Source organism: Myotis davidii, unplaced genomic scaffold (genome assembly GCF_000327345.1).
Source record: "Myotis davidii unplaced genomic scaffold, ASM32734v1 scaffold32, whole genome shotgun sequence".
Taxonomy (NCBI): Eukaryota; Metazoa; Chordata; class Mammalia; order Chiroptera; family Vespertilionidae; genus Myotis; species Myotis davidii.
The window spans coordinates 11,785,922-11,810,745 of NW_006286587.1; the positions used below are offsets into that span (position 1 = coordinate 11,785,922).

At 40.6% G+C, this 24,824-nt stretch overlaps 1 protein-coding gene across 1 annotated transcript in view; it reads left to right on the forward strand.

The window, feature by feature from the left end:
• MACROD2 (MACRO domain containing 2) overlaps positions 1-24,824 on the forward strand; it is a 1,283,682-nt gene that overhangs the window by 1,145,680 nt on the left and 113,178 nt on the right. The window contains exons 8-9 of the mRNA XM_015560286.1: positions 9,590-9,652; positions 14,449-14,517. Of these exons, the coding sequence (XP_015415772.1) occupies positions 9,590-9,652; positions 14,449-14,517 (132 nt within the window). The remainder of the gene's footprint in view (positions 1-9,589; positions 9,653-14,448; positions 14,518-24,824) is intronic.

A 24,824-nucleotide genomic window follows, 5' to 3' on the forward strand; every position in this document is an offset into this window, starting at 1 on the left:
ACCCAGTTCTATTTTAACTACCCCACCCCCACCCCAAAGGGGTGCTGATGCACTGAGAAGTCTGAGAAACACTGCTCCACATTCCTCCAGACAGAAAGCACTGGGTCCCAGGGAAGGCAGTTTCCCAGAACTAAATTTTCACATGAATAAAACATGCTCTCTCTGCTCAAAGGTGTGTGGTTTCTGCCATTATGAATTATTTTCACGTGAAATAAATGGAATAATATGTTGAAATTTATTCTGGTACAATTTCAAATAGCTATTAAGTAAACATTTGGTGAAATAAAACCATTATTAGATTTCTGCCTTTTTAAAAGATAGATAAAAGACTAATAGAAAGCACTGTTGTTTTTATAGTTGATAGTACACTTAGGAATGCTTGTCAGTTTTCATCCTCTATAGGGTGATAATTTGAGTAAGGGAACAATTTTGTAAAGCATTCATACTGAATTGTGGAAAACCCATACATTGATTTCATCCTAAACTTCAAAATTCCAAACCAGAATCTTAAAATATTTATTTCACCACTTAAACCAGCATGTTTCCACACTAAAGGAGCAACTATTTCAAAGAGGATACAGGATAGAAACACAAAGATTAAGATTTTTACTTCCTATGATAATGTGGGGCTGCTTGCAACTTCAGATGTTCATGTATTGAATGACCCCTCCCTGAGGGCACCTGTACCCCCTACAGATACATCCTTAACCAGTGATTTCCGGAAGAGCAATGTGGATAAAGCAACGGAAGCACTTACTTAGATATTCCTCCTTTAATTTAGCTCAAATACCCACCATTTATTCAGATCTACAGAAATGAGATAAAATTTTCTATTTTCCTCTGTGTAATTGTCTTTAGCCTCAATTTTACATCGTGCCTCTCATGAAACCACTCCATCCATCTTCGTTTTGTCAACTCCTAAAGGGAAGGCCTTTTGTCTTCTGAACACGCTAATGTATTCCCTCTCCACAATATTGACCTTTGTAGGTACTCAGCAAACATTAATTGATGACAGAGATACCGAAGAGCTTTTGATTTTATTTCTGGAATGATTCCTCTTTGAATGACTCAAAGAACATTTTTAATATACTTTCTATTCTTCAACAAAAAAAGCAAAACAATGTTTCTTCTTGCCAGTTCAGATTTAACATCTGCATCGAGCACAATTTGTGCCTGTTTTAAACAAATTAGTAGACATACCAGTTATCTCAATTCAGAAACATAAATGACAATACAGAGAAAGAGATATTTTAGGGCTTAAAGTTAACGATAACACACAGTTGTCATTGTGTTTAAGACAGTGAGAGAGCTCAAAGAAACCCCACTGTAATTCTACTATACTAACTTTATTCTACTCTACCACACCATAATTTTCCCATTTATGTATAGACTTGAGGTTATGTGCACACCTGAAAACTAGTGTAATCCATGGCCAATTCACCAACATAGGTCAACTAGTAGAATAGCCATAAGCATCGCCATAAGTTGATTCCTGGCCCTACTTACACCATGAAGTCATTGAAGGTCTTTGGGAAAGCTGCTTGATTCCCATTTGTTGATTCCATAATAAAAAAAAATGCCATATTAATATATTTCTTATTATTGTCATTCCATAATGGTTATTGATTGTAAGCAGGATGCTTTGTGTCTCTGTGAGGCTCTGCACCTTCCCCAGGGATGACCGTGCTAATGAACAGTGTTTGTAAACTATTTGGAAATCCTTGGATTAAAACTAACTGTATCAGAGTAAAAGTACTTGTATTAACATGCCATATGGGAGAACCATATGTTACCTATTAAGAGGGTATGTGTGGTATTTAAAATAGCTCTTTGGGGTATTGTCCTGTGCTATTTTTAACCAAGATATGCCACAGCAAGTTTTAGTAGCCCAGGGTCACACCTTCAGTAGGGAAATCTGCCGAGTTCAGCCCCTCAGCAGGCATTTGTTGAGTGCCTTATTGAACACTTGGCACTCTACCTACATTCATACAAAATATCGAGAAGGGACAGTTGCATGTTCTTCTCTCATATGTGTCCTTTTCTCAACATGTGTCACACTTAGGTCTCCCCTGACAAATATGTATTCTTGAAAACATCAGGTTCAATGATTTCCTCTTCCCTTTGCTGGACAAGTATGCTGTTTGGGGACATTCCTAGAAAAATACAAGACCAAGATGATTGTCTTCTCTGCCCCATAATTGAAGATCAACTTGTACGTCTTACATTCTCTCTGTGAATGGGGCATGATTGTAATACCATTTGATTTTATTCTGAGTAGAACTGGTTCTGGCAACCAGGACAGCACTGCTCAGCATTCCCGCCAACTGACTATCCATGCCCCACTATCTTCTTAAGAGGTACTATCTTCTTAAGAGGTATTCAGTCTCTCTAGTCTGGATAACTATTTTATAACAAGTTCACAGATAATATTCACTAGCCTGGGGAAGGGATTCCTTCTCTTAACTAACTGCCCCAGTAAGAACACAAAATGGTTGCCCTGACCGGCTTGCCTCAGTGGATAGAGAGTCGGCCTGCTGACTGAAGGATCACAGGTTCTATTCCGGTCAAGGGCATGTACCTTGGTTGCGGGCACATTCCCAGAAGGAGGTGTGCGGGAGGCAGCTGATCGATGTTTCTCTTTCATCATTGTTTCTAACTCTCTATCCCTCTCCCTCCCTCTCTGTAAAAATTCAATAAAATATATATTTTTTTAAAAAAGAACACAAAATGGTGATAGATATAGCATAACAAGAGCCTGGGTTCTATGTCTGTCTCACACATCAGATGAACCTTGTATTTCATAAGTAATCTATATTCCATGAGTATATGTCTAATAGACTTGACTAGAAGATAATTTCTCTTTTTTTCTTCCTGATTGATTTGTGAGGTAGCCATATAAGGCCAAGTACGGGAAGAGCATATTTCATTAATTCACAAATATTATTGAACACCTACCATATGGCCCTTCTAAGTACTTAGGAGACATCAATCAAGTAATGACATAAACAAAGATGCTTGCCTTGGAGACATTTACACTCAAATGGGAACAGACAGACAGGAACAATGACTATAATACCTATCTAAATTCTATGGAAGGTGATAGTGGGGGGGGGCGGGGTGACAAAAATAAAAAGTAGATTAGGATAAGAAGAATGGAGTGGGTGTGAATGGGGAGATGAGACCTAATTGGAAAGGGGACAGGTGAGCCCAGACTTGAAGGACCTGGGGAAAGCACTCCAGGCAGGGGTATGGGCGGTAGAAAGATCAGGAAAGCAGAGACCTAGTGTGCTGGAGGAATAGCACCCTAGCCTAGTGCAGCTGGAGCAGAGGAAGTGGGAGGAGTCTAGAAAGAGGTCAGGGCAGGAAAACAATAGAAGTCTCCAGCACATAGGGCCTTGATGCCTTTAGGTTTTTAGAGCATTTGGCAGGGAAATGGTATGATTTGACTAACATTTCAAGACAAACAATTTAGCTTCTTAGTTGAGAATAGACTTTGAGGACAGAGCTGAAGGAGGAAAGCATGATTGGAGTCATTATCACAACCCAGGAGAGAGGGATGGAGGCTGGCCCAGGGGTGATGAAAGCAGATGGACTTGAACTCCGTGTGCTCCCTGAACATCACTACATTTGACTTTTAGGAGCCATTATGTGTGATCAAAGAGATGTGACATTTTAAAACTAATCCACCATTTAATGAGGTTCAACCAGAGGCTCAATAGACACCAGGTGCTTTTTCTACATCGAGAACGACAATATGTTTCAAGCAAAAAAATAATAATTACTGCTTAGGGGAAAATGACAGTTCTTTCTCAGTCCTATGACCCCAAGGATTTTAGGACTGTGCTGGGTACTGAGGACAACACAGGAACAGCGAGGGCATCTCTCTTACAATTTAGCTCTCAAGGGTCAGAAGAGGTCACAGAAATGTTTAAGGCAAGAAAGAGAGACCTCAGGCTTTGGCATATCTGGATCTGAGGTTAAATCCCAGCTCTGCTACTAATTGTGGGACTTCAGGGAACTTGACACTCTGCAACCTTGATTTCTTCATCTCTAAAAATGTAGATAAAAGTCCAACTCAGAGAACTGTTACAATGTCATGGTAATTGCACTTAAAGGGTCATGTGAGGCATGAGAATAATGAGGCAGCCAACTCAGGAACTTACTTTCCGAAGATGAATCTATTAAAATTACTCAATCAGCTGATGAGTTCCAGAACACAATGTTTCAAACTAACCTTCCCTGATCCCTCCTTCCTTCCCTTCCCTCCCTTCCCTCCCTTCCCTTCTTCCCTTCCTTCCTTCCTCTTTTCCCTCCTTCCCTCTTTCCTCTTTCTTCCCTCCCTTCCTTCCCTCCTTCTGCCTCTCCTCCCCCCTTCCTTTCTTCCTTCCTTTCCTTTTTTCTTAAAGCCATAAGGTAGAGTTTAGCAAGGTCGGTGTTCACATTGAAGGGGGCGGGTGAAAGAGATGCAAAATACCCAGCACAGAGCTTGGCTAGGGATGGGGAAGCTTGACTGTTTCAGATTAAAGGGGACTAAAGAGACATGACAGCTAAATGCAGTGTGTGATCCCCGGTTGCTATAAAAGATATTATTGGAAATTGTTCAAACTTGTTTGCACCATAGTTATGGAAGAGAATGTCCTTGTTTGTAGAAAATATACTAAAGTATTCAAGGCTGATAGGGGTGATTAGGGGTTGATTACGTCCCAAATTTGCTCTCAAATGGTTCAGGAAAACAAAGTTTCTTGTAACTTTCTGTTGTTTAAAATTATGCCCAAATAAAAATACCTTTAGCATTAAAGAAATAAGTCTGGAGTTACAGCATTGCACCCACTTGGTTTAAGTGTCAGAAGAGGTCAATTCTCCATATTCTCAGTGTTCTGTGTTAATCTATATGAGACTATAGTGTAGTTCTTCTGCTATTTTCATATTATCATTTTCCCACATTTTTGCTGACCGATAATGAAAATATCTTACCCATACACAAATATTAGTTACATTTCCAAGGAAGCAATATTGGGTGCTGGCATCAGCTGGTTGAGTTGAAATCCAGCTGCCAGCACCTGCTAGCAGTGGGCCCTTAGGCACGTTACTTAACATCACTGCACTTTCGTTTCCATATTCATGAAACGTGGATAATAATGATGTCAACCTCATTGAGTTCTCAGAATTAAATTTGATAATCATTTCAAAGCATGTAGACACCGAGTAGAACATAACTAATATTCAATAAATGTTAGCTAGTATCTTGCTGCCTACAAGGCTCTATCAAATAAAATATAAACATCACGGTTGGCAGTACATCCTCTTTGACAGCATGCTCCCCTTACATAAGGTACATTTATTTTTCAAGTGTGTATCCTCTAGCGAGTTTTAAAATATGACAGATGAAAATGTAGCTGGTTGTCAAAATACAAAATTAAAGACTAAATTTTTATAAATAAAAAGTTCTAATTAAAAAAAATCTTTGAGCCCTCCTGCCTTGAGAAAAAATAATATTATAGTATTTGTATTGATCAGCTATTTTACAATGATACTGTGTGACAAATCACCCCAAAATGCAGTGCCTTACCACAAAAACATCTATTCTCATGATCACAGGTGGTGCAGGTTGGCTATGCTCAGTTGATGTAGGTAGTGCTCTGTTGGGCAGCACATTTTCAAGGTGTGAGTTGTCTGGGCTTAACTCCAAACTGTGGCTCAGGTTGAAATCTGCGCCATAATATTTCTCCTCTTCTTTAAACCAGTGCTAAAGGGCATTTCTTATCACAGCAAGTGTCAGAAGCACAAGCACCAGGTTCAATTATGCAGCACATTTAAGCCCCTTGCTCACATCATGCCCACTAATATTTCATTAGTCAAATCAAGTCACTTGGGGTCAAGTCCAACATCAATGGAGTGGGAAGTATTCTCTGCCTACAGTGGGAGGACACTGAGATGTATAATACATTGCAGGAGACTGAAGAATTGGAGTCTATAATCCAATTTGCAATCCACAGTGTTTGATTGGCCTGTGCTCTGTCCATGTCCAGAAATCTCGGGAGTTTTGTAAGAAATGGCAACAGTGCGCCAGCAGGCAGCAAGCAGCAAGCAGCAGGTTGTTTCCGCAGCTGTAAGGAGGGATTTGCTCTGATTTACTTCCCAACCCACACACAGTTCACAAAAGGAACTACAGATATCAGGAAAGTAATCTGTGGCCATGACATTGAGATGTTGCTCTTGCAAAACTTTTCTATATAGAATGACACATGGACTGCATACTTAGCTTCCAAACAGTGGTATATTCCTTCCACTTACATGAATTCACTTTATAGCAGGAGTCTCTCATTTTTATTTTTATAAAATTTCGGATATATCTTGCATATAGTATATGCTCAATATATATGGGTTGAAATTGTGAGAAGTGTTAATATTGGAGAAACAAAAATAATGCCACCCCTAGAATTCTCACAGGTCACTGTGGTCTTGAGCATAGGAAAATAAAGCATCATGTGACACGTCAATGCCGTGGAAATTTATGTTCTGAAGTAAATAATCACCTTTTGGTGTATTAACAGAGAATTCAGCTCCTCTAGGACTTTCTTTTTTAGCTAACAAAATAGTATGTTACTCTCATGTATTTCTTCACATTTATTATACACCTTTTTTTTTTTTTTAAATTTCAGAGAGGAAGGGAGAGATAGAAAAATAAATGATGAGAGAGAATCATTGATTGGCTGCCTCCTGCATGCCCCTTACTGGGGATTGAGCCCACAACCCAGGCTCGATCAGAATTGAACCCGAGACCTTTCAGTCCATAGGCTGACGCTCTATCCACGGGGCCAAACCAACCAGGGCTATTATATGCCTTTTAAACCCTTCTAAAAACCAAACATTTAGATTCCCCACTCCACTCAGCTTTATTGTTTATGTGCTTCCTGTGAAGATAACTAGACAGACAAGGCTGAAAAAAGAAAGCTTGTCCTTATAAAATCCTTAGGGGTAACTGTGTAATGAGATTCTTTTTTCCTACCAGTAGAAACCCACTGTTTCACTAAGAACTCACCCATTTGAGGCATTTAAAATGGATGGAAAGTTATAAGGCAGCCAAACTGTCCTTTTAAAAGAGTGAAATGAATGCTAAGCTAATTGCCCAAAAATGCATCAAATGGGTTTTGAAAACAAGACTTCTAAACTGGGTCCCCCTGCTGGATTTGCAGATGCATGTCTTTGCAAATTGGTGAAAGCAGTATCCCTGACTCTTTTCATTTGAGGGCATGTGACTCCAATGACAAATCCAGCATTCTTCTAGGATGCATGTTCTCCCTGATAAACATGCAAAGTGTCTCTTGAGTTTTCTGCCCAAAGGCAGAAATGCTGTAACCAGAACACTGTTTGGCCAAGACTCAAAGTGGAAAACAAAAGCATGCCACTCAGTGGCTACATGAGGGAATGAGAGGGCATGGAGGATAAAGGTAAAAACTCACTAACAATAGACTAGGAAGACAGCCAGACTGGTTTGTGTTGACTCGGGGGTCTGCCCATGAATTTACTTTTCATGAATTTAGAACTGCTGGAACCAATTTCTCACTTTCCTATGACTTAATTGTTCTCTCTCCCTTCCTCTCTTCACAAGAAAGTGTTTTACCCACACTCCTTAGGAGATGTGGTAACTAGACTAATTTTAAAGCCAACCTGTCACTGTAAACTTCAAGCCTATGGTGAAGTTCGTGTTAAAAAGCCTGTCTGTTGAGTGAGACAGATAAGTTGGCAGATTTTTCCTCTTTGACTCAGCCTGTTTGATGAGAGGAAGAGGGGACATACTGACCTATGTTTTGAAACGTGCTCCTGCACTAACTTGCCTCATTAAGGGAGCAAGAGCAGCTGGGGTGGCTGTTTCCTTCCCAGGACAAAAGCCAATGCCGTAGCCCACTCAGAGAGCCAGAGAGAAAATGTCATATCATCACGTGGTCATTGTAAAAATGCGATGGAGAACATTGGATTTAGGTAGCTACAGAGCTGCCCCAGATCCTCATATTAAAAGTTTGACGGTGTCCCCTAAGTTGTCCTCCAATGCAAGGCAGAGGTGATTCTACCCATACTCAAGTATCCAATGATAGCATTTCTTCCCCACTGAGTGTCACTCTTTTTATTCATTTACTTTTGTCATTCTATTATAAACTTTTCCTTTCATCCAGGTCAATTCTGAATGTTTTCCCACTTGCAACTCTCTTCACTGTTATTTTACAGCGCTGCTTGGGAAAATGTTTCCCATTGCTTCTCTGAGGCTCTTGTTTTAGCTCTGCTAGTTGAGATTTCTGGGGAAAATTCACGATCCTCTTGCCTCTGGATGAAGAGTTAATAGTAATAGCAGATGGTGGGTCAAAGCACTCCAACAAAACAAGGTTAAGTGATCTGGGCCTGGCTGCGGGTCAGGAATTTTAACAGGGCTCAGCTGGGTGATTCTTCTGCTCCTTGTGTCTTTGGCTGAGGCCCTCATTTCAGCTGCATTCAGCTGGCAGCTGGGCTGGGTTAGAGGCTATAAGAAGGCTTCACTCATAGGTCTGGCTCCTTGGTGCTCTGCCCTGTGGCCCTTCACTCTCTCTATTTGGTAGGCTAGCCCGTGTGTCTTTACAGCATGACAGCTGGCTTCCCAAAGGGAGAAAGTGGATGCTACTAGCTCTCAGTGCCCTTCGCTCAGAGGGCCTACATCACCTCCATGTTTCATTGGTCTAAGTTACAGCACCAGTCCGGATTCAAGGTAAGGGAAGAGAGATTCCACTTCCCGATAGACAAAGGATACAGTAATGTATGCTGGTAGTGTCTGCGTCTCTGTTTTCTGTACTTTAACTACATGTTTTATATTTTGTTTCTGTGTCTTTATATAAATTTATCATTAAAAAAATTTTCCAAACTAAAAGAGACTTGGAAAGCCTCCCAGTAATGAGTTATAAAATATGCCTTTATTTGCCTTTGAAAAGTTTGTTTTTCTAACATAAATTCAGAGAAATATATTATATATTTTAAGCTTAAAGAAAATGTTAGTTTCTAGTGGATAGCCATCATTGCAGCTGCCCAGTTATTTATTTTTCAAGGATTTATGTGTGATAGCATAAACTGGACCATCATAATTTGTTCAAGACAAAATATTTCATAGCGTAGATATGTTAGGCTTTGATGTATATGTTAAATAAAAATAGATATTTTTACAATATATTTCAAACAGGAAAATAAAGGGCATAGAAACTTAACCAAGTTTTCTTACACAGTGTATATTGCTTGAGTCAAGGGAGAAAAGATTGGATTTAAAATCTGTATTGCATTTTGGGAAATGCTGTGCGAGAAGAGAGATGTTACTAGAACTGCTGAGTGAATTTTGTTTACTGCAGTTCAACATCTCATCAAGCAAATCGTGTGGAAGGGAGGAGTATAAATGCACCTTTTTATGTAGGTAATTTTTCTGTTTCATACCTCTGATTCATCTCTCTGCCTTGCTTTATGGGGAGTCATGCTACATTGGTTACAATTAATTTCAGTGCTGCATATTAGCCATAAAGAGATATTTTATAAGTTGAGTTGATGTAATGTTTTCCCTCTGTGGTTTTCTTGAAAGATGAGAACGGTCCAGAGGAAAAGCCAAGCGTGGAAGAAATGGAAGGGCCGAGCCAAGAAGCAGGTGGGCTCAGATTTCTTTTGAAGAGTCTCCTAGGCCTCATCCACAGAGGTGAACAATGACTTTACTCAGTACTGTTTTCTGAAAATGCTTCTACTTTTTTAACTTCACTTTCATTCAGGTCTCCCTCAGGAAGCCACCAACTCTATTAACTCAGAGTCACAGGGCTTCCTCTCAGAAGGGGACATTGTCATGTCTCATTCGCCGATTCCATTTTTCTTCCATGTAATTACAGCTTGCTTAGCAGAGATCGAAGAGGGATGAGCAGAGGTTGCAGTGTCAAGTCAGAGCGTGGCTGATTTAGGGCAGGTTTAAATGAGCAGAGGTGATTTGGGCGGGGGGAAGAAAGAAATGAAAAATGTTTAAAGGAATGAAGTGAGAGCCTTCCCCTCCACAATGAGTGGAGTGTTCTTTACTGTTTTGCATGACATTTTGAAGAGCCACCTGTCTGGTTATTTCTCTGCGTGTTGTGGGAGGTCGCGTCGCTGAGCCTGACCACCCCACACACAAAGCTGAAGTGAGATCCGAAGGCTTCTTGACATCCCCTCTGTTCACCACAGAACAGATGTATCAATTGAATGTTTACAGATCTTCAACCGTAGATTACAAACTGAACATTTAAAAAATGTTCAAAAGACTCCAAAGAGATTGTGATCACCTTCAAGGTATCATCTCTTTTCTACCCATTTTGTACTCAGGCGCGCTCTCCTTTAAAAACAATAGACACAATTATGCAGCAATCAACACAAGCGCCCAGACTAAAATACCCTCTTCTCTAGTTTGCAGGTCATTCTCCCAGTTTTCATGAGCCCGTGGTGCTGGGGTGGAGGGGGGCGGGGGGTGCATTTTTGAAATAGTGGCTCTATCTAATGTGTGCCAGGCACATCCTGGGCCCTCTGCTGAAATCTTGGAAATAAACCAGGTGGTGGGATAAGTTTTGCAATGGAAACTTCCTACATTAACCTTGGAACTTTAGCAAGAGAACTGGAGGCTTTTATTATTGACCTGGAAGATGGAATTGAGGAAGGCCAATCAGAGAAAGCACTGAAGCAAGGCAGCAGGGACCTTGCGCAGCTGCGATGGGGTCAGTGGGCTCCCTCTGCTGAGATGCAGTGCGTGCAATGAAATGAATTCTGATACAGCAAACTGTTGTTATTCACGCCCCCACCCAGCTCCCGACCCACACATCATTATGCTCCATGGAAGATGAGTCTTATGTGAAAAGCTGTCACCATTTTGACTGTTTGGGCTGATAAATATTAGTCAGCCAACTGCTGACAGCTGAGGCCATCCTCTGAATGCTGAGGATTCACAGGTTTTTTCACTCACTGCTCCGTCTCAAATTGTCTTGATCAACATAGAATTTTCCTATTCCTGTTTACACACACATATGCACACACACACCCGTATATACGTGCACACATTTACCTGTGTTTTATTTATTTACCATTTCCCCCTTAAGCAATTGAGAACAGGCAGCTTCTTTATTTGGGATCATCTTGCCTGTTAGCAGGCAAGTAAAATGTAATCCCTCTTCTCTACCTCTTGGATCAATAGTGTCATTACCACAATATGGGAACCTCTCAATGTGAAAAAGCACTCCTAAATGCACACCTGAGGGGCTCCTCTTGCTCTTCCAAATGAGCCGGCGGGCTGGCCTGGGGCCCAGTGGCAGGGTTCATCTGCAACCCTGGCCAGTGCCAACACATGTTGCTATGCCCACTCTGTTCATTTCATAGTCTCCCAATCTAAGTGCAGAGGAACTGAAGATGTGGTTCTGGTTATTAAAGCCCTTTGACCTACAGTTATTCTTCTAAACTAAAAACACCTGCTTTTCATTCAATATAATTTCCAACTTCAATTTTGATTATACAATTCTGCAGGCTTCTTCCACATCAAGGAAAAAACCCCACAATCTCTAACTAGCATAACCCATCCGTTCTCACTGTTATCTTAATCAGACTAAATCAAAGTTGTGGATATTATATTCCTCAGTCATTCACAGACGCTGTCTGGACACTGGGACACAGCAGTGAACTATAAAGACACTATCCCTGAACGCTCAAAGCTGATATTCTGATGGGGAGGTCCGAAAATAATAAACAACCAGAAGGTGTAAGATAGTGACAGATGCCTTGCAGAGAAATGAGGAAATGTAGAAGGAATACTGTGAAGGCCTGGGGAGAGAGCGGGACAGGGAAGAGGGGAACGAATGGGTGGGGAAGGGGGGCATCTGTAATACTTTCAACAGTAAAGATACATTTTAAAATTAAATTGAAAAGGTAAACATGAGATCTAAGTGATGAGATGATGAAAGTCCTTTAAAATGGAGGGAATGGGTAATGCAAATGCCTCTAGGCCAGTTTGGGTTGGCATGTTGCTGAAAGAAGGTGGGATAGCTGGAGCATGGTGGACTAGAGGAGTGTGGTGTGAAATCTGGTAAGAGGTCATAGTTCCAGATTACTTCTGACTGTATGAGATTTGATTTTATTAGAACTACAAAGAGAAGCCAATGGTAGTTTTTAAGAAGAGGAAAGACATAAGCTATGTTTTATTTTACTTTTTGTTTTTGTTCCATTTACTTTTTTAATTTTAAATTTATCTTTACTGTTAAAAGTATTACAGATGCCCCCTCTTTTTCCCCCACTGACCCACTCTACCCTACGCACCCCACAGGCCTTCACCACACTATTGTATGTGTCCATGGTTATGTATATATGTATAGAATAAGCTTGCTTTGGCTGTGAGTTAAAATGGTCTAAAGAGCCAACATGAGAACAGTTAGAAGGTACCATAGGAAAGCAATGATGGTGGTTTCTGCAACTGGAGACAAAAATGGACTGGTTTGTGTTACATTCTAGAGACAAAGGCAATAGGTTATCCTGATAGGTTGGAGGTGGGAAATGGGGGAAGAGGAAAGTCCTAGGTTTGTTGTTGTTTTTAATATTTTTATTGAGTTCAGAGAGGAAGGGAGAGGGAGAGAGAGATAGAAACATCAATGATGAAAGAAAATCATTGATCAGCTGCCTCCTGCATGCCCCACACTGGGGATCGAACCCACAACCTGGGCATGTGCCCTGACCGGGAATTGAAGTGTGGCCTCCTGCTTCATAGGTCGATGCTCAACCACTGAGCAAAGCCAGCCGGACAAGGCCTAGGTTTTTAACACTAGTTAATTATGGGATGATGGTACCACTTACCTATACAATATGTGGAGGATTGGCCATAGGGAACAGCTTTTGCTGAGAAAGTTAAATAGCTCAGTTTTAGCCATGGTAAATTTGAGAGAACTCTTAGCCCAAAGGAATGTCAAAAACCCCAGTCAGATATAGAAGTCTGGATTTCTAGGGAGAGCTCTGGGCCAGAGATATGGTTTTGAGAGTCACTGGCATATAAATTATATTTAAAAGCATGAGACTGAATAAGATTCACTAGAAAGAACATGAGTAAAGGAATCAGTGGGCCCTGGGACACTGTTACATGTAGATCTGTGGCAACAGGGGAGAAGGAGCAGCCACAACGAGAAAGTGTTTCAGAAAGAACAGAGTAAAGGAATGCTACTGAGAAATCAAGTAAGATAAGGGGAATAGCCATTGGCTTCGGCAAAGGGAGGTTACCGCCACATTTTGTGAGAGAATTCCTGGGCAGCATGGAAGCCAGTTGGAGTGGGTTGTGGAGAGTCTGTGCACCGAGGAAGTATATTACAGACATCTCTTTTAAGGGAGTTTTGCCATGAAGAGAAATAAAGAAATGGGAAGATGTGACCTCAAGGTTAATAGTTTATTCTTTCTTTATTAAATAGGAAATGGTCACTTAACAAAAGAAAATGATTCATTATTTCCTATTATCCCCCTACTAAAATTGTTAATCTCTGTTCCAATAGAGACATGACCTAAAAGTAATAGTCATATAATATTATGGACAAGACATATGCTAGAAAGTATGGGATTTGCCTTCAAATGCGTGTCAGTCGCCATGCATGTATAACGTTTTAGTTTAAAGGCCCTGTTACTGCATGAAAATAATATGTACTATTTCTTTTCCAGTTGTCAAGCATTAAACATTTCAAATGCTTTTGATAATGTTTCATGTCTTAAATCTACCAGTTTCATGTTAGTAAGTTAATTGTCTATTACCCTGGAAGCCACATGTGAGTGGAATCACTGGGGTGCCCATGTACCGAGAAGACAGATAGGCTCTGAGGAAGTTAATTGCTGCTTTAAGGGGCGCAGGGACCTCCAAGTTCCTTCTCCCTGGTCTGCGCGTGGGTGACGTGAAATCTCCCAGTGGCTTGTGGTGCTTTCCTACCTGGGATCCCCTTCTCCGGGGTCTGTGCTGCCAGCCTTCAAAGTGCCCCCTGCAGGTTCACAGCCTGGCACTACGGCGCAGAGGTGCTAAGAAAACCAGATCTGAAAAGCACACACATGAAAGCACTTTGTGGAAACTCGCAAGAGCATCCTTTCCTCGACAATCCGTTTTAAGAAAAATGTGTGCCATTCCACTAGAGGTGGGGAAGAAGCAAAATGCCAAGGTACAATAGTACCAACAAACAGCATCATTTGCCAAAAAATAGTTTGTAGTTCATTGGGCTCTGTCTTAACCTTTTGTGAAGGTTTCTGTTTCATTAATTATAAGAGGGAATCACAAACCACTAACCGCTTCAAAGACTGTTCAGTGTATGAGAGCATGAAACAGGTTCATATTCCTGTGGTCCGGGGGGGGAGGGCGGGTATGCTGGCAGTGAGGCTCTGCTTAGCAGCATTAACTCTGAGCTGGTGTTTTCCTTGTCTGCTTTGTAGATGGCGTCAGTGCTGCTACTGTGCACAGCCCCGCTTCAGAAGAGGCCGCTGAAGTCTGTAAAGACGAAGGTAAGAGGCTCCTACTACATCTAAAAATCAAAATCGCTTAGGAGGCCATTTGAGTTTGCTATATATGGAAAAATGATGCAGCAAGCAAAATCTTATCTAATTCTCTTTAAGCATCTCTATTTCAATAAAGTATCTCACCCACTCTGCTTTATTCCATATCTGCTTCTTAGAATTTACATGTGCATTTACATTGGTTCCTCTGAAAAGTAGCTTTGTGAAACAAGAGAATGATTGGAGAAACTATGTTTAAAGATGTTTAAACAGAATTAGGCATTTCTGCTGTTTATGGCTACTCTTCAGGAATAAGTTAAAAGGGTGGCTTTTGGGATCCACCTACCAGAGAGCTTCATTATCCAGACATAAGAAGGAAGAAGCTTGAAAAGGATCCTTAGAAATAAATCTTTGGCAAGAGCATCATTCCTCATTCTATGGACAGTTACTATGAGGAAATGTTGCTGACCCAAGTATCTCCAAAAGAAGAAAAAAGTTGACTTAGATTATAGGAGAAAATTTGAGGGAGAAGTAGTGGAGACATTCATGCTTCTATGTCGCCGGGTCCATAATCTTTTCTTTCCCTCCTGACTCAAGGTAACATTTGTCTTTCCCCACACAAAAAGGTAACATTATTTTATTTATTTTTTGGTATGTAGTTTTCAAATTTTATTTTTCAATTACAGTTTATATTCAGTATTATTTTGTGTTAGTATCAGGTGTACAGCAGAGTGGTTAGACAATCTATACTTTACAAAGTGCTCCCCTTGATATTTTAAGTACCCACCTGGCACTTACAGTTATTACAATATTACTGAGTATATTCCCTAGGCTGTCTTTTATATCCCTGTGACTATTTTGTAACTACCAATTTGCAGTTCTTAATCCCTTCACCTTAAAAAGGCAGTATTATTTTATATCTGTCACCGGTAACTACTGAAAAATCCTTCTGTTGTAGTTGTACAAATGGACATCTGGTGATCTACTTGAGACTTTCGGATAGATATGCTCAGTGCATTTCTTTAGTTTGGAGTGTTATGAAAATAAACCCATACTTGACAATTGATACTAGCATAATTTCTAAATGCCTTGAACTGGTGTTTAGAAAATTAAAGTTGTCCTGGATTGGCTAGAGGAGAACCAAGATGGCGGCATAGGTTAAACAGCTATTTGCATCATTCATTTCATTTGCCTGGTAAATGAGCTTTTCTAAATGAGGTTTCCTATGTACTGAGGGGGTTTGAGATAGGTGAGGGCTGCCTGCAGCTGGGAAAATAAGTTCCTCATTCCTGAAGGGGGATCTGGGTGGCCCAACACCATCCCCTACACTGTTATTTCAATGGCCCTTATCTTGTTCATTGCCACTTTTAAAATGAATCCCTTAGCAACTCCCTTCATCTACTCAGATATGTGTTCTGACATTCCCGGTTTTATCTGATATATTTATCCCTCATCACTTGGTATATCTAAAAATACAAATAATGTCAGATAGTCACATAGGTTCAGATAAGAAACTCAAGATCATTTTAGACAGAGAAATAAGCCTGACCAAGTCAGAGCGAAGAGACAGAAAGTGATGTTCCTCCTAAGTAAATCATTTTGGACATTCCAATCATGTAGCTGTGAAAGCCTTTTCTTGTAAATGTCATGAAGTTGGATGGCAGTTTAGGAAACAAGAACCTAATGTAAGTTTGTGAAGCTGAGGTGTTTGCCTGTTGAGTCGTTTGGTTTGGAGATATCACACCTTTATAGAAACACAATGTTTGTGATGTTTCTTGATGCTTTCAGGATCCCACACCATTAATTGCTCATGCCAGGATCAATTTCTCAGAATGCTTTTAGGATTTTTTTTTTCTACATGAAATTTGTAATGGTGGCAACTCCAAAGAGTTCTGCCATATATTACAAATGCAGTTCCCTAATAATGACTAATTGTGAAGTTTTAAGGATTTTACTGCAATACATTTTCAATACTCATTAACCTCTTGATCTAGGGAAAAGTGTTTCAAAATCCCCATTAGCATGTAAACCACTACAAATAGAGCATATAGGCTATAATATTTGTCTTTTCCTTCTTGAAACAGCATGTACCACTGTTTTTGTTTTTAATTTATCTTTATTGTTGAAAGTATTACAGATGTTCCTACTTTTTTTCCTATCGACCCCCTCCACCTTGCACCCACCCTTCCCAGACCTTCATCACACTATTGTCTATGTCCATGGGCTATGCATATATGCATGTAAATTTCCCAGTTAATCTCTCCCAACTGGGCCACCCCCGCCTTCCCTCTGAGATTCATCAGTCTAAATTGTGCTGCTTTGAACATAAGGGTGCATATATTCTTTCTCATTGGTGTGTTGAGTTTCTTAGGATATATTCCTAGAAGTGGAATCATTGGATCAAATGGCAGTTCCTTTTTTATTTTTTATTTTTTTGAGGAAACTTCATACTGTTTTCTATAGTGGCTGCACTATTCTCACCAGCATTGTATTAGGGTTCCCTTCCCTCCACATCCTCGCCAGCATTTGTCATTTGTTCATTTGTTGATGACAGCCATTCTTACAGGAGTGAGGTGATACGTCATTGTTGTTTTAATTTGCATATATTTGATGATCAGTAACTTTGAGCATTTTTTCATATGTCTCTTGGCCTTCTGTATGGACATTGTACCACTGTTTTTAATTGATTATTAGTTGAAAGCTTAGGACTGCTATCTTGACTGGTAATTATGTAGCTTAGAATGAAAAAAAAGAAATGAATTTGCCATTGAAATCTCCCAAGATTGAGGTCAAGTTGAAGTTAATAGGGTTGGGGATTCATTTCAAATATTCACTATTAGTTTCATGCAGAAGTATATCTCCTTGGTGACAATTGGGCTATTTATGAGCTCTGCAGTTATAAGATTGCTTATAAAAATGCATATTAAACTCTCCCATTTAAAAGGCAGAACATGTTTGCTGACCAAGCAGCCTGAAGGAGCCCTTGCTCTCTTGCCTTTGCTTCCAGACTCAGATCCTGACCCAGCGTCTTCTTCTTGGGTTGGGAACAAACAATCTAATGAACTGCCCTTCTCTCTCTCTCTCTCTCTCTCTCTCTCTCTCTCTCTTTTTCCTTCGAGACTCATCAGTCATTTCCAGCTTTTCTTGTTGGTTTGTCTGGCTTTACATTTGTCATAACTTTGGACCCCACAGGATACTAGCATCTTCTAGAGTGCAAGGCTTAAAACAAGCAAATAAAACATGGGCTGGCTCATGTGCCTTGGTTTGGGAGCTGAGATTTTTAAAAAATTAAAATTGGTATGTGAAAGTTGAATAATTTTAAGAGGAAGTGTCTTCTGGGGGTATCTTCTATCGCAGTGATTTTGTTCAAATGTTCTAGACATATTTTCCATTGGGTACTTAGAATGGATGCCTATCATCCATGTGCCCCACGTAATTGCTAACAGTGCAAGCTGCTGACAGAAAGAGGCACTACTGATTGGCTTATGTCACAATAGCTAGATTGTGAGCTACAGACTGAAGACACCTGTTCCCAATGATCATTGCAGCCCTCAGATGGGCAGGAGTTGCATTGAGAGGATGAGATGTGAGGAGGAAGAATACTGATGAGTAAGCTAATCACACAGGGGTGCCTGCCCAGGATATGGCAGCCAGGACTTAATTGAAATGAACTCCAAGGTAAAGCTGGCTTAAGAAATTATCTATAGGTTAATAAAAATTCTAAGGTTATTTGTAAAATACTGCTTTCACTTATTTTTTGAGAGATTTCTTCCTCTACTCTTAAAAATACTCTATTTATTGATTTAATCACTGTTTATACTTTAAATCCTAAAAATAAAAAAATAAAAACACCCAGGAGTACAAATGTTAAGGCTACTTAAGTTATCAAACATAGAGGTAATCACAAAAAGAGGAGTATAAATACAGGAATAAAATTCATATTAGTAATATCAAGCACTTTGGTTGAAACTACTATATAGTTATTATTTGAAATATAGTCAATCTTCTTAATTCAAGGAGAACTCTTCATTCTACTTGTCTCAACACTCATAATAACAGTTCATCCTCACTCACAGCCAAGGCCCAGGCACCTTGGGTGGGGGAGGACAGCTATTTAAACACATTTTGATTCTCCTGTCTTAGTATTTTACTACCCAATTTGAATTTGAAGCTCAACCGGACCAAATCATATGCTCATCCTATATAATCCTATATAATAGAAGGCTAATATGCAAATAGACTGAGTGGCGGAATGACCAGTCACTGTGACACACACTAACCACCAGGGAGTAGACGCTCAATGCAGGAGCTGCCCTCTGGTGGTCAGTATGCTTCCACAGGGGGAGTGCCACTCAGCCAGAAGCCAGGCTCATGGCTGGCGAGTGCAGAGGTGGTGGTAGCAGCCTCTCCCACCTCCACAGCAGCACTAAGGACCCCTCAGAGGATGTCTACCTGCTGGCTTAGGCCGCTCCCTGAGAGGGGGCAAGTCAGGCTGAGGAGGGACCCCCTCTCCCCGTGGATGAATGTCGCGCACCAGGCCTCTAGTTAATAAAGGCAAAATCAATTAATACTCAGGTACATGCACAGCAAGCTGGGATTCCTTAGAGCTTTGTGTAAGTCATGCCATTGCTGTTTGGTATTTATATAGTCAAATGTCACCTGGCAAAGGATTTCTTAACCCTCACTCTAAGTTTAAGACTTGCTAGCGGTCAAATTTTCTATAGAACAGGGAGAAAGAGAGCAAAGTTAGCCTTGCCAAAGACAACAAAAGAGAAAGGATGAGGCTACATCTGAGTAAGTAGATTGGAGAGTGTGTGAGAGATGAGCATAAATATTCCCAACCATACATGGCTGTAAGCTTTGACCAGTATGGTGGGCTCCAGATGGCTGTGAATGCTATCTCTATCCCTTGTCTAAATCTTGGGAGAGAAACAAAACATTGGCCCACCCACGAAATTCCCCTTAGGCTTCTTTGGGCTGATGTTTCTTCCTATTCTTGGTGTCCCCTCTACTAAGCATCCTCCCCTCTACCCACAAAAGTGAGACAAAGCTGTCCCTGTCCAAGAGCTGCACTGATGGAGTGGGTGTCCTGTAACCCCTGGGTCTTTTGGATTTTAAGAGTCTGAAATGTGGCCCACCTGGAGAGGCTCAGTTTGAGCATCAACCTATGAACCAGGAGGTCGCTATATGATTCCTGGTCAGGGCACATGCCCGTATTGTGGGCTTGATCCCTAGTGTGGGGTGTGCAGGAGGCAGCTGATCAATGATTCTCTCTCATCATTGATGTTTCTGTCTCCCTCTCCCTTCCTCTCTGAAATCAATAAAAAATATATTATATAAAAAAAGAGAAACCAAAAATTACCCATACACTCTTAAAAAAAAAAGAAAGAAAAAAAAAAGAGTCTGAAGTGTGGAATGAAAGTTGCTGCCCATTGGCAGTTCAGTGAAGGGGAAAGAACCAACATATATAGAATGTCTCCTATGCATAATGCGTTATGTTTAGCTACAATGTATTTTTCATTTCATAAAGAGTAACCTGAGACTCAGGAGGGAGAGAGAGACAGTGTGGGGTTGGGGAGACGAGAACCACTTCATAAGGGTGACTCCACAGCTGTTACTTACAAGCTTACATAATCCTCATTAACAATAGTGTTTTATTCCATTTTAATATAACATTTATTTTTTGTTTATAATATGTATTTATTGTAAAATAATTATAAATTCAGAAAAGGATAACAGGTAAAAGCCTATAATCATTTTTTCTTTAAGGATTAAATTGTTAAAAACAAATCTTTATTCTGTTTTACTAGTTAACAATATACCAGGAACATTTTTCCCAAATCTTGAAATATTCCTCAAAGGCATGATTTTTTATTGGAGGCATAGTATTTCATCATATGGTTGTTCCACCATTCACATAGCCAGTGTCCCAATGTTAAAGTATTTAGTAATTTACAATTTTCTCTCTATTCCAAATAATAGGGACATGCAGCGCAAACATCTATACTAATAAAAGCATAATATGTTAATTAGACCAGACAAACAACCTTCTGGACGTCATTCCGGATGTCCTTCCGGACATCCTAAGCCATGGTAGCAGGGGCCAAGACAGAGGTGGTTAAGGGCAATCAGGCAGGCAGGGGAGCAGTTAGGGGCAATCAGGCAGAGTGGTTAGGGGCATCAGGTAGGCAGGGGAGCAGTTATGGGCATCAGGCAGGCAGAGGTGGTTAGAGGCGATCAGGCAGGCAGGCAGGCAGGCCAGCAGCTAGGAGCCAGCAGTCCAGGATTGCAAGAAGGTGCAGGCCAGGCTGAGGAACACCCGCCTCCCACATGCACAAATTTCGTGCACTGGGCCTCTAGTTTTACATAAATCTTGGTGTGTAACTATAATCAGTACCTCAGGATGGATTCTTAATTCTTTTTTGATTTATGCTGGTATATAAACTTCCTGTGTTTTTCTGGGATGCCACATACATACATGGATTTTTTAAGGCTACTCTGCAATGCAAACCATTTTGAAACTGTCTTATAAATATAACAATAGATTATGAATTTTTTCATATATTTTCACAGTCTAACATTATTGTATATTCCTATGAATGACCATCCATAATTTACCCAGTCTCCATTTTGAGTCCTTTCTTTAGTTTTAGTTTTAAATTTTATACTGGTAAGGAATATCCTTTTAACTTTGTAAGTGTTCATGAACATTTCTGTAAGAAAATTCTAATAAATAGAAATGCATACAAGTCTTTGTTTTTCTACAATGAATAGAGTTCATTCCTTTTTGATTCTTTAAATAATATATGTTTGAAAGGTTCAGAGTGGGCCGGGGTCATGCACCTATGATATGAGGCCTTAATGTAGCAAAAAAGATTTTATTCCAATTACCTGGTTGCAGGTGGGCTGAGACGGAGAATGGCATCAGCAAGAGAGCAGGGAGAGATAGGTTTTTATTAATCCTTGCTGGCTGCAAGCTGCTCTGCTGACGTCAGGGTCTGGCCCATCCTTGGTTCCTCCCATGCCAGGTGTCTTCTGGTGATCTGAGCTATGCTGTGCTCAAGGCTGCAAGCTTTCTGCAAGATATCTGCTAAGTACAATAAGTTTTTCTTTGCCCCATTTTATTCTCTTTAACCCTTTCAATGTTCATTGTAGAAAACTCAAATAATGAAAAGCGAATATAAGGAATAGAGTAAACTAACATGAAATCACAGCATCCCAAGATAATTACCATTCACATTTTGGGACCATCCTTTCATGCATCATTTTGTGAATATATGCACATAAACAAAATTTTGTATAAATTGATCACATACTCTGTGACCAGAGTCTAGTCTCTGATTTCAACTCCCATAGTCCAGATTCCATCCCTAAGCTGATCTGTGTGACCCTGAGAAAATTGCTTAATCTCTGTGCACCTCAGCTTCCTCATCCATAAAACAGGAAGGATAATAGCAACTCCATCACAAGATACTAAAGCAAATCAATTCATTTAAACATTTTCGGACAATAGGCTCAAAATTTTTACCATTGTTAAATATATGTTTATTTTCTAGATATTGTATCATATTATACACATTTTTCTGTATTCTCTTTTGTTAGAGACTGCAAAACTTTATGGATATCTCTCTGAGTCATTTGGTGTAGATCCAATTCATCCATTTTAAAGTTCTCAGAATATTCCATAGTGTGAATGCACTGCAGTTAATTCAGCCATTCTCCTATGATGAGCAAGAACTTTCTTTCCACTTTATTGCCTACAAACAAGGCTGCAACAGACGTTCCTTACCCATATATCCTTATAAGCAGTGCTCTTATTTGTATGGGAAAGATTCCAGGAGTGGGAATGCTTTGAGGGGTATGTGTTTTTAATAGATATTGCCAAATTGCTTTCCTAAAAGGCTATAACAATTTGTATTTCCATCAGCAAACATTATTTTTGTTCTTTCTAAATTTTGGCAGTTCAATGGATGTAAAGTATTATCTCAATGCTTGTAAAAGGTCAGGATCATTATCCCAATGTTGCAGGTAACTGAAGCTCAGAAAGCGCAAGTAACTGGTTCAGTTAACCAAAAGATAAAACCAGAATTTAGAAACCATGTCTGCCTGAACCCACAGCCCATGCTTTTTCCACCCCCAGGCCCCCTTGCTGCTTCCCACATCATGTTTCCAGAGCAAGGGCCATTCCTTGCCTGAGTGGGTAGGATGCGGGAAGGTGTAGAGCAGACAAAGGGCAGCATGGGGAAAGTTGAGACCCAAGCCAGGTGAGTAGGACCTTGAGACTGAGACAACAGAGAAGGGAACCACTTTGTCCACATCATAACCTTGACCCTAACAGGGTCCTACAATGAAATGGATGTATAGAAACCCCCAACCATAGACACCACTAGAAAAAAATCCCAAACCCCTTTGCATGTTGTCCATGATCTTTCTATGGTCTGGTTCCATGCCTCCTTAAAGCCCAGCCCAGCCCAGCTGAGTAGCCCAACTTACTTGGCATTTCCCAAAGACCTACAGCAACTGGCCTACAACATCCTACCATCCTTCTGTCGCATCAATTTTATCTGGGATCCAAAGATTCATCTCCAATATTTTATCCTTACACTGAACCTTCTCCATCACACTCTTCTTCCCTCTCTCCCTCCCTCTCTTCCTCCATCACAGATTATCTCAGCAAACATTTGAATGACAGGAATTATGTGAGAAATGTTGCGGGGGGGATGGTCTGCCTATTTTCAACTTTCTTGAATTTCCCCCCTTTCATCCTATTTCAACCCATACAATAGTGAACTGTCCAATCTGCTTCTTGAAAACATTTTGGTAAAACTTCAAAAATTATCTTGCGTATTGGATAAATAGTAGTTGTGTACATGACATATCTACCTCATTAGAATGTACATATCTTAAGATTAGGTATACGTCTCATTCATTTTCATGTTCTGTACAAAGCCCAACACAGTGACTTGTTCATAGCAGGTCCTCTGTATTGGATATAGAAGCTATTGTGGAAAACGGGCCACTATTTTGTTTCCTCTGCCCATTTTGGCTTCAGTCTATGTTGGCCATTAATTTGCTAAAAAAATGGAAGGAAGGAATGGAGGAAGGGAGGAAGGGAGGAAGGGAGGGAGGGATGGAAGGAGGGAGGGAGGGAGGAAGAGAGGAAGGGAAGAAGGGGATAATTTAAATGAAACAAAACTTCTTTTTAGGCCACTTATAATGTTAATATCATGGCCACTTTTCTAGGATATTTATTACTGTTCTTAAGGCTTCTAATGGAGGAAATTCCTTTATAGAATTTGCCTGTTTCTGAAGTGAATTTTTTCCAAATGTCATGTAGCAATATCACAAAGGTAAAGTCAACCCAGAGACTTCCTATGTGTTCATATTCTCACCCTATAAGAGGACAAAATAAAGTTCTTCTAAGTAGCAAGTCTGTATAAAGTATTTGCCATGGCTTAAGCCAATTATTCATACTTTATTTATGATGAAGCTTTCCTGATAATTTTTCAATGCTGCGATTATGTATGTATAAATTTGGATTAAGTAGGTGAACATAAATAAAATCACCTATCTACTATTTTAGTATTACTAATAAAAGAATAGTTATCTACCTTTAGTATAGTTTAAAATACCCTTACCTGGCAATTGGAAGGCAAGTAGCAGGTACCTTCCAATGACACTATATATATATATATATATACACACACACACACACACACTAATAAAAGACAAAGATGCTAATTGACCGTACCTTTGCTCTGTCCTAAGCCACGCCCACCAGCCAATCAGAGTGATATATGCAAATTAACCCAACCAAGAGGGCGGCCAGCAGCCACGGAGCTGGAGCAAGCAGGAGGCTTGGTTGCCTGGGTGATGGAGGAAGCCAAGCTTCCCGCCTGCCCTGAGCTGGCTGTGGCCTCTGCTCATGGCAACAAAGTTTCAATTAAAGAAGACAAATAAATCCCAGATAGCTGCTTCCAGGCAGCTTCCACTGGGAGCTTGGGTGGCTGGCAGCTGTGGCCATCCTGCAAACAGCCATCAGCCCCTCACCCAGGGTGGCCAGGCACCCCAGCGGGGACCCCCACCCTGAAGGGGCTGTGGCCATCCTGCAAACAGCCATCAGCCCCTGACCTGGGCTGGCCAGACACCCCAGCGGGGACCCCCACCCTGAACGGGTTGTGGCCAGCCTGCAAACAGCCATCAGCCCCTAATCCAGGCTGGCCAGGCACCCCAGCAGGGACCCCTATCCTGAAGGGGCTGTGGCCAGCTTGCAAACAGCCATCAGCCTCTCACCCAGGCTGGCCCCACGCTCCTGG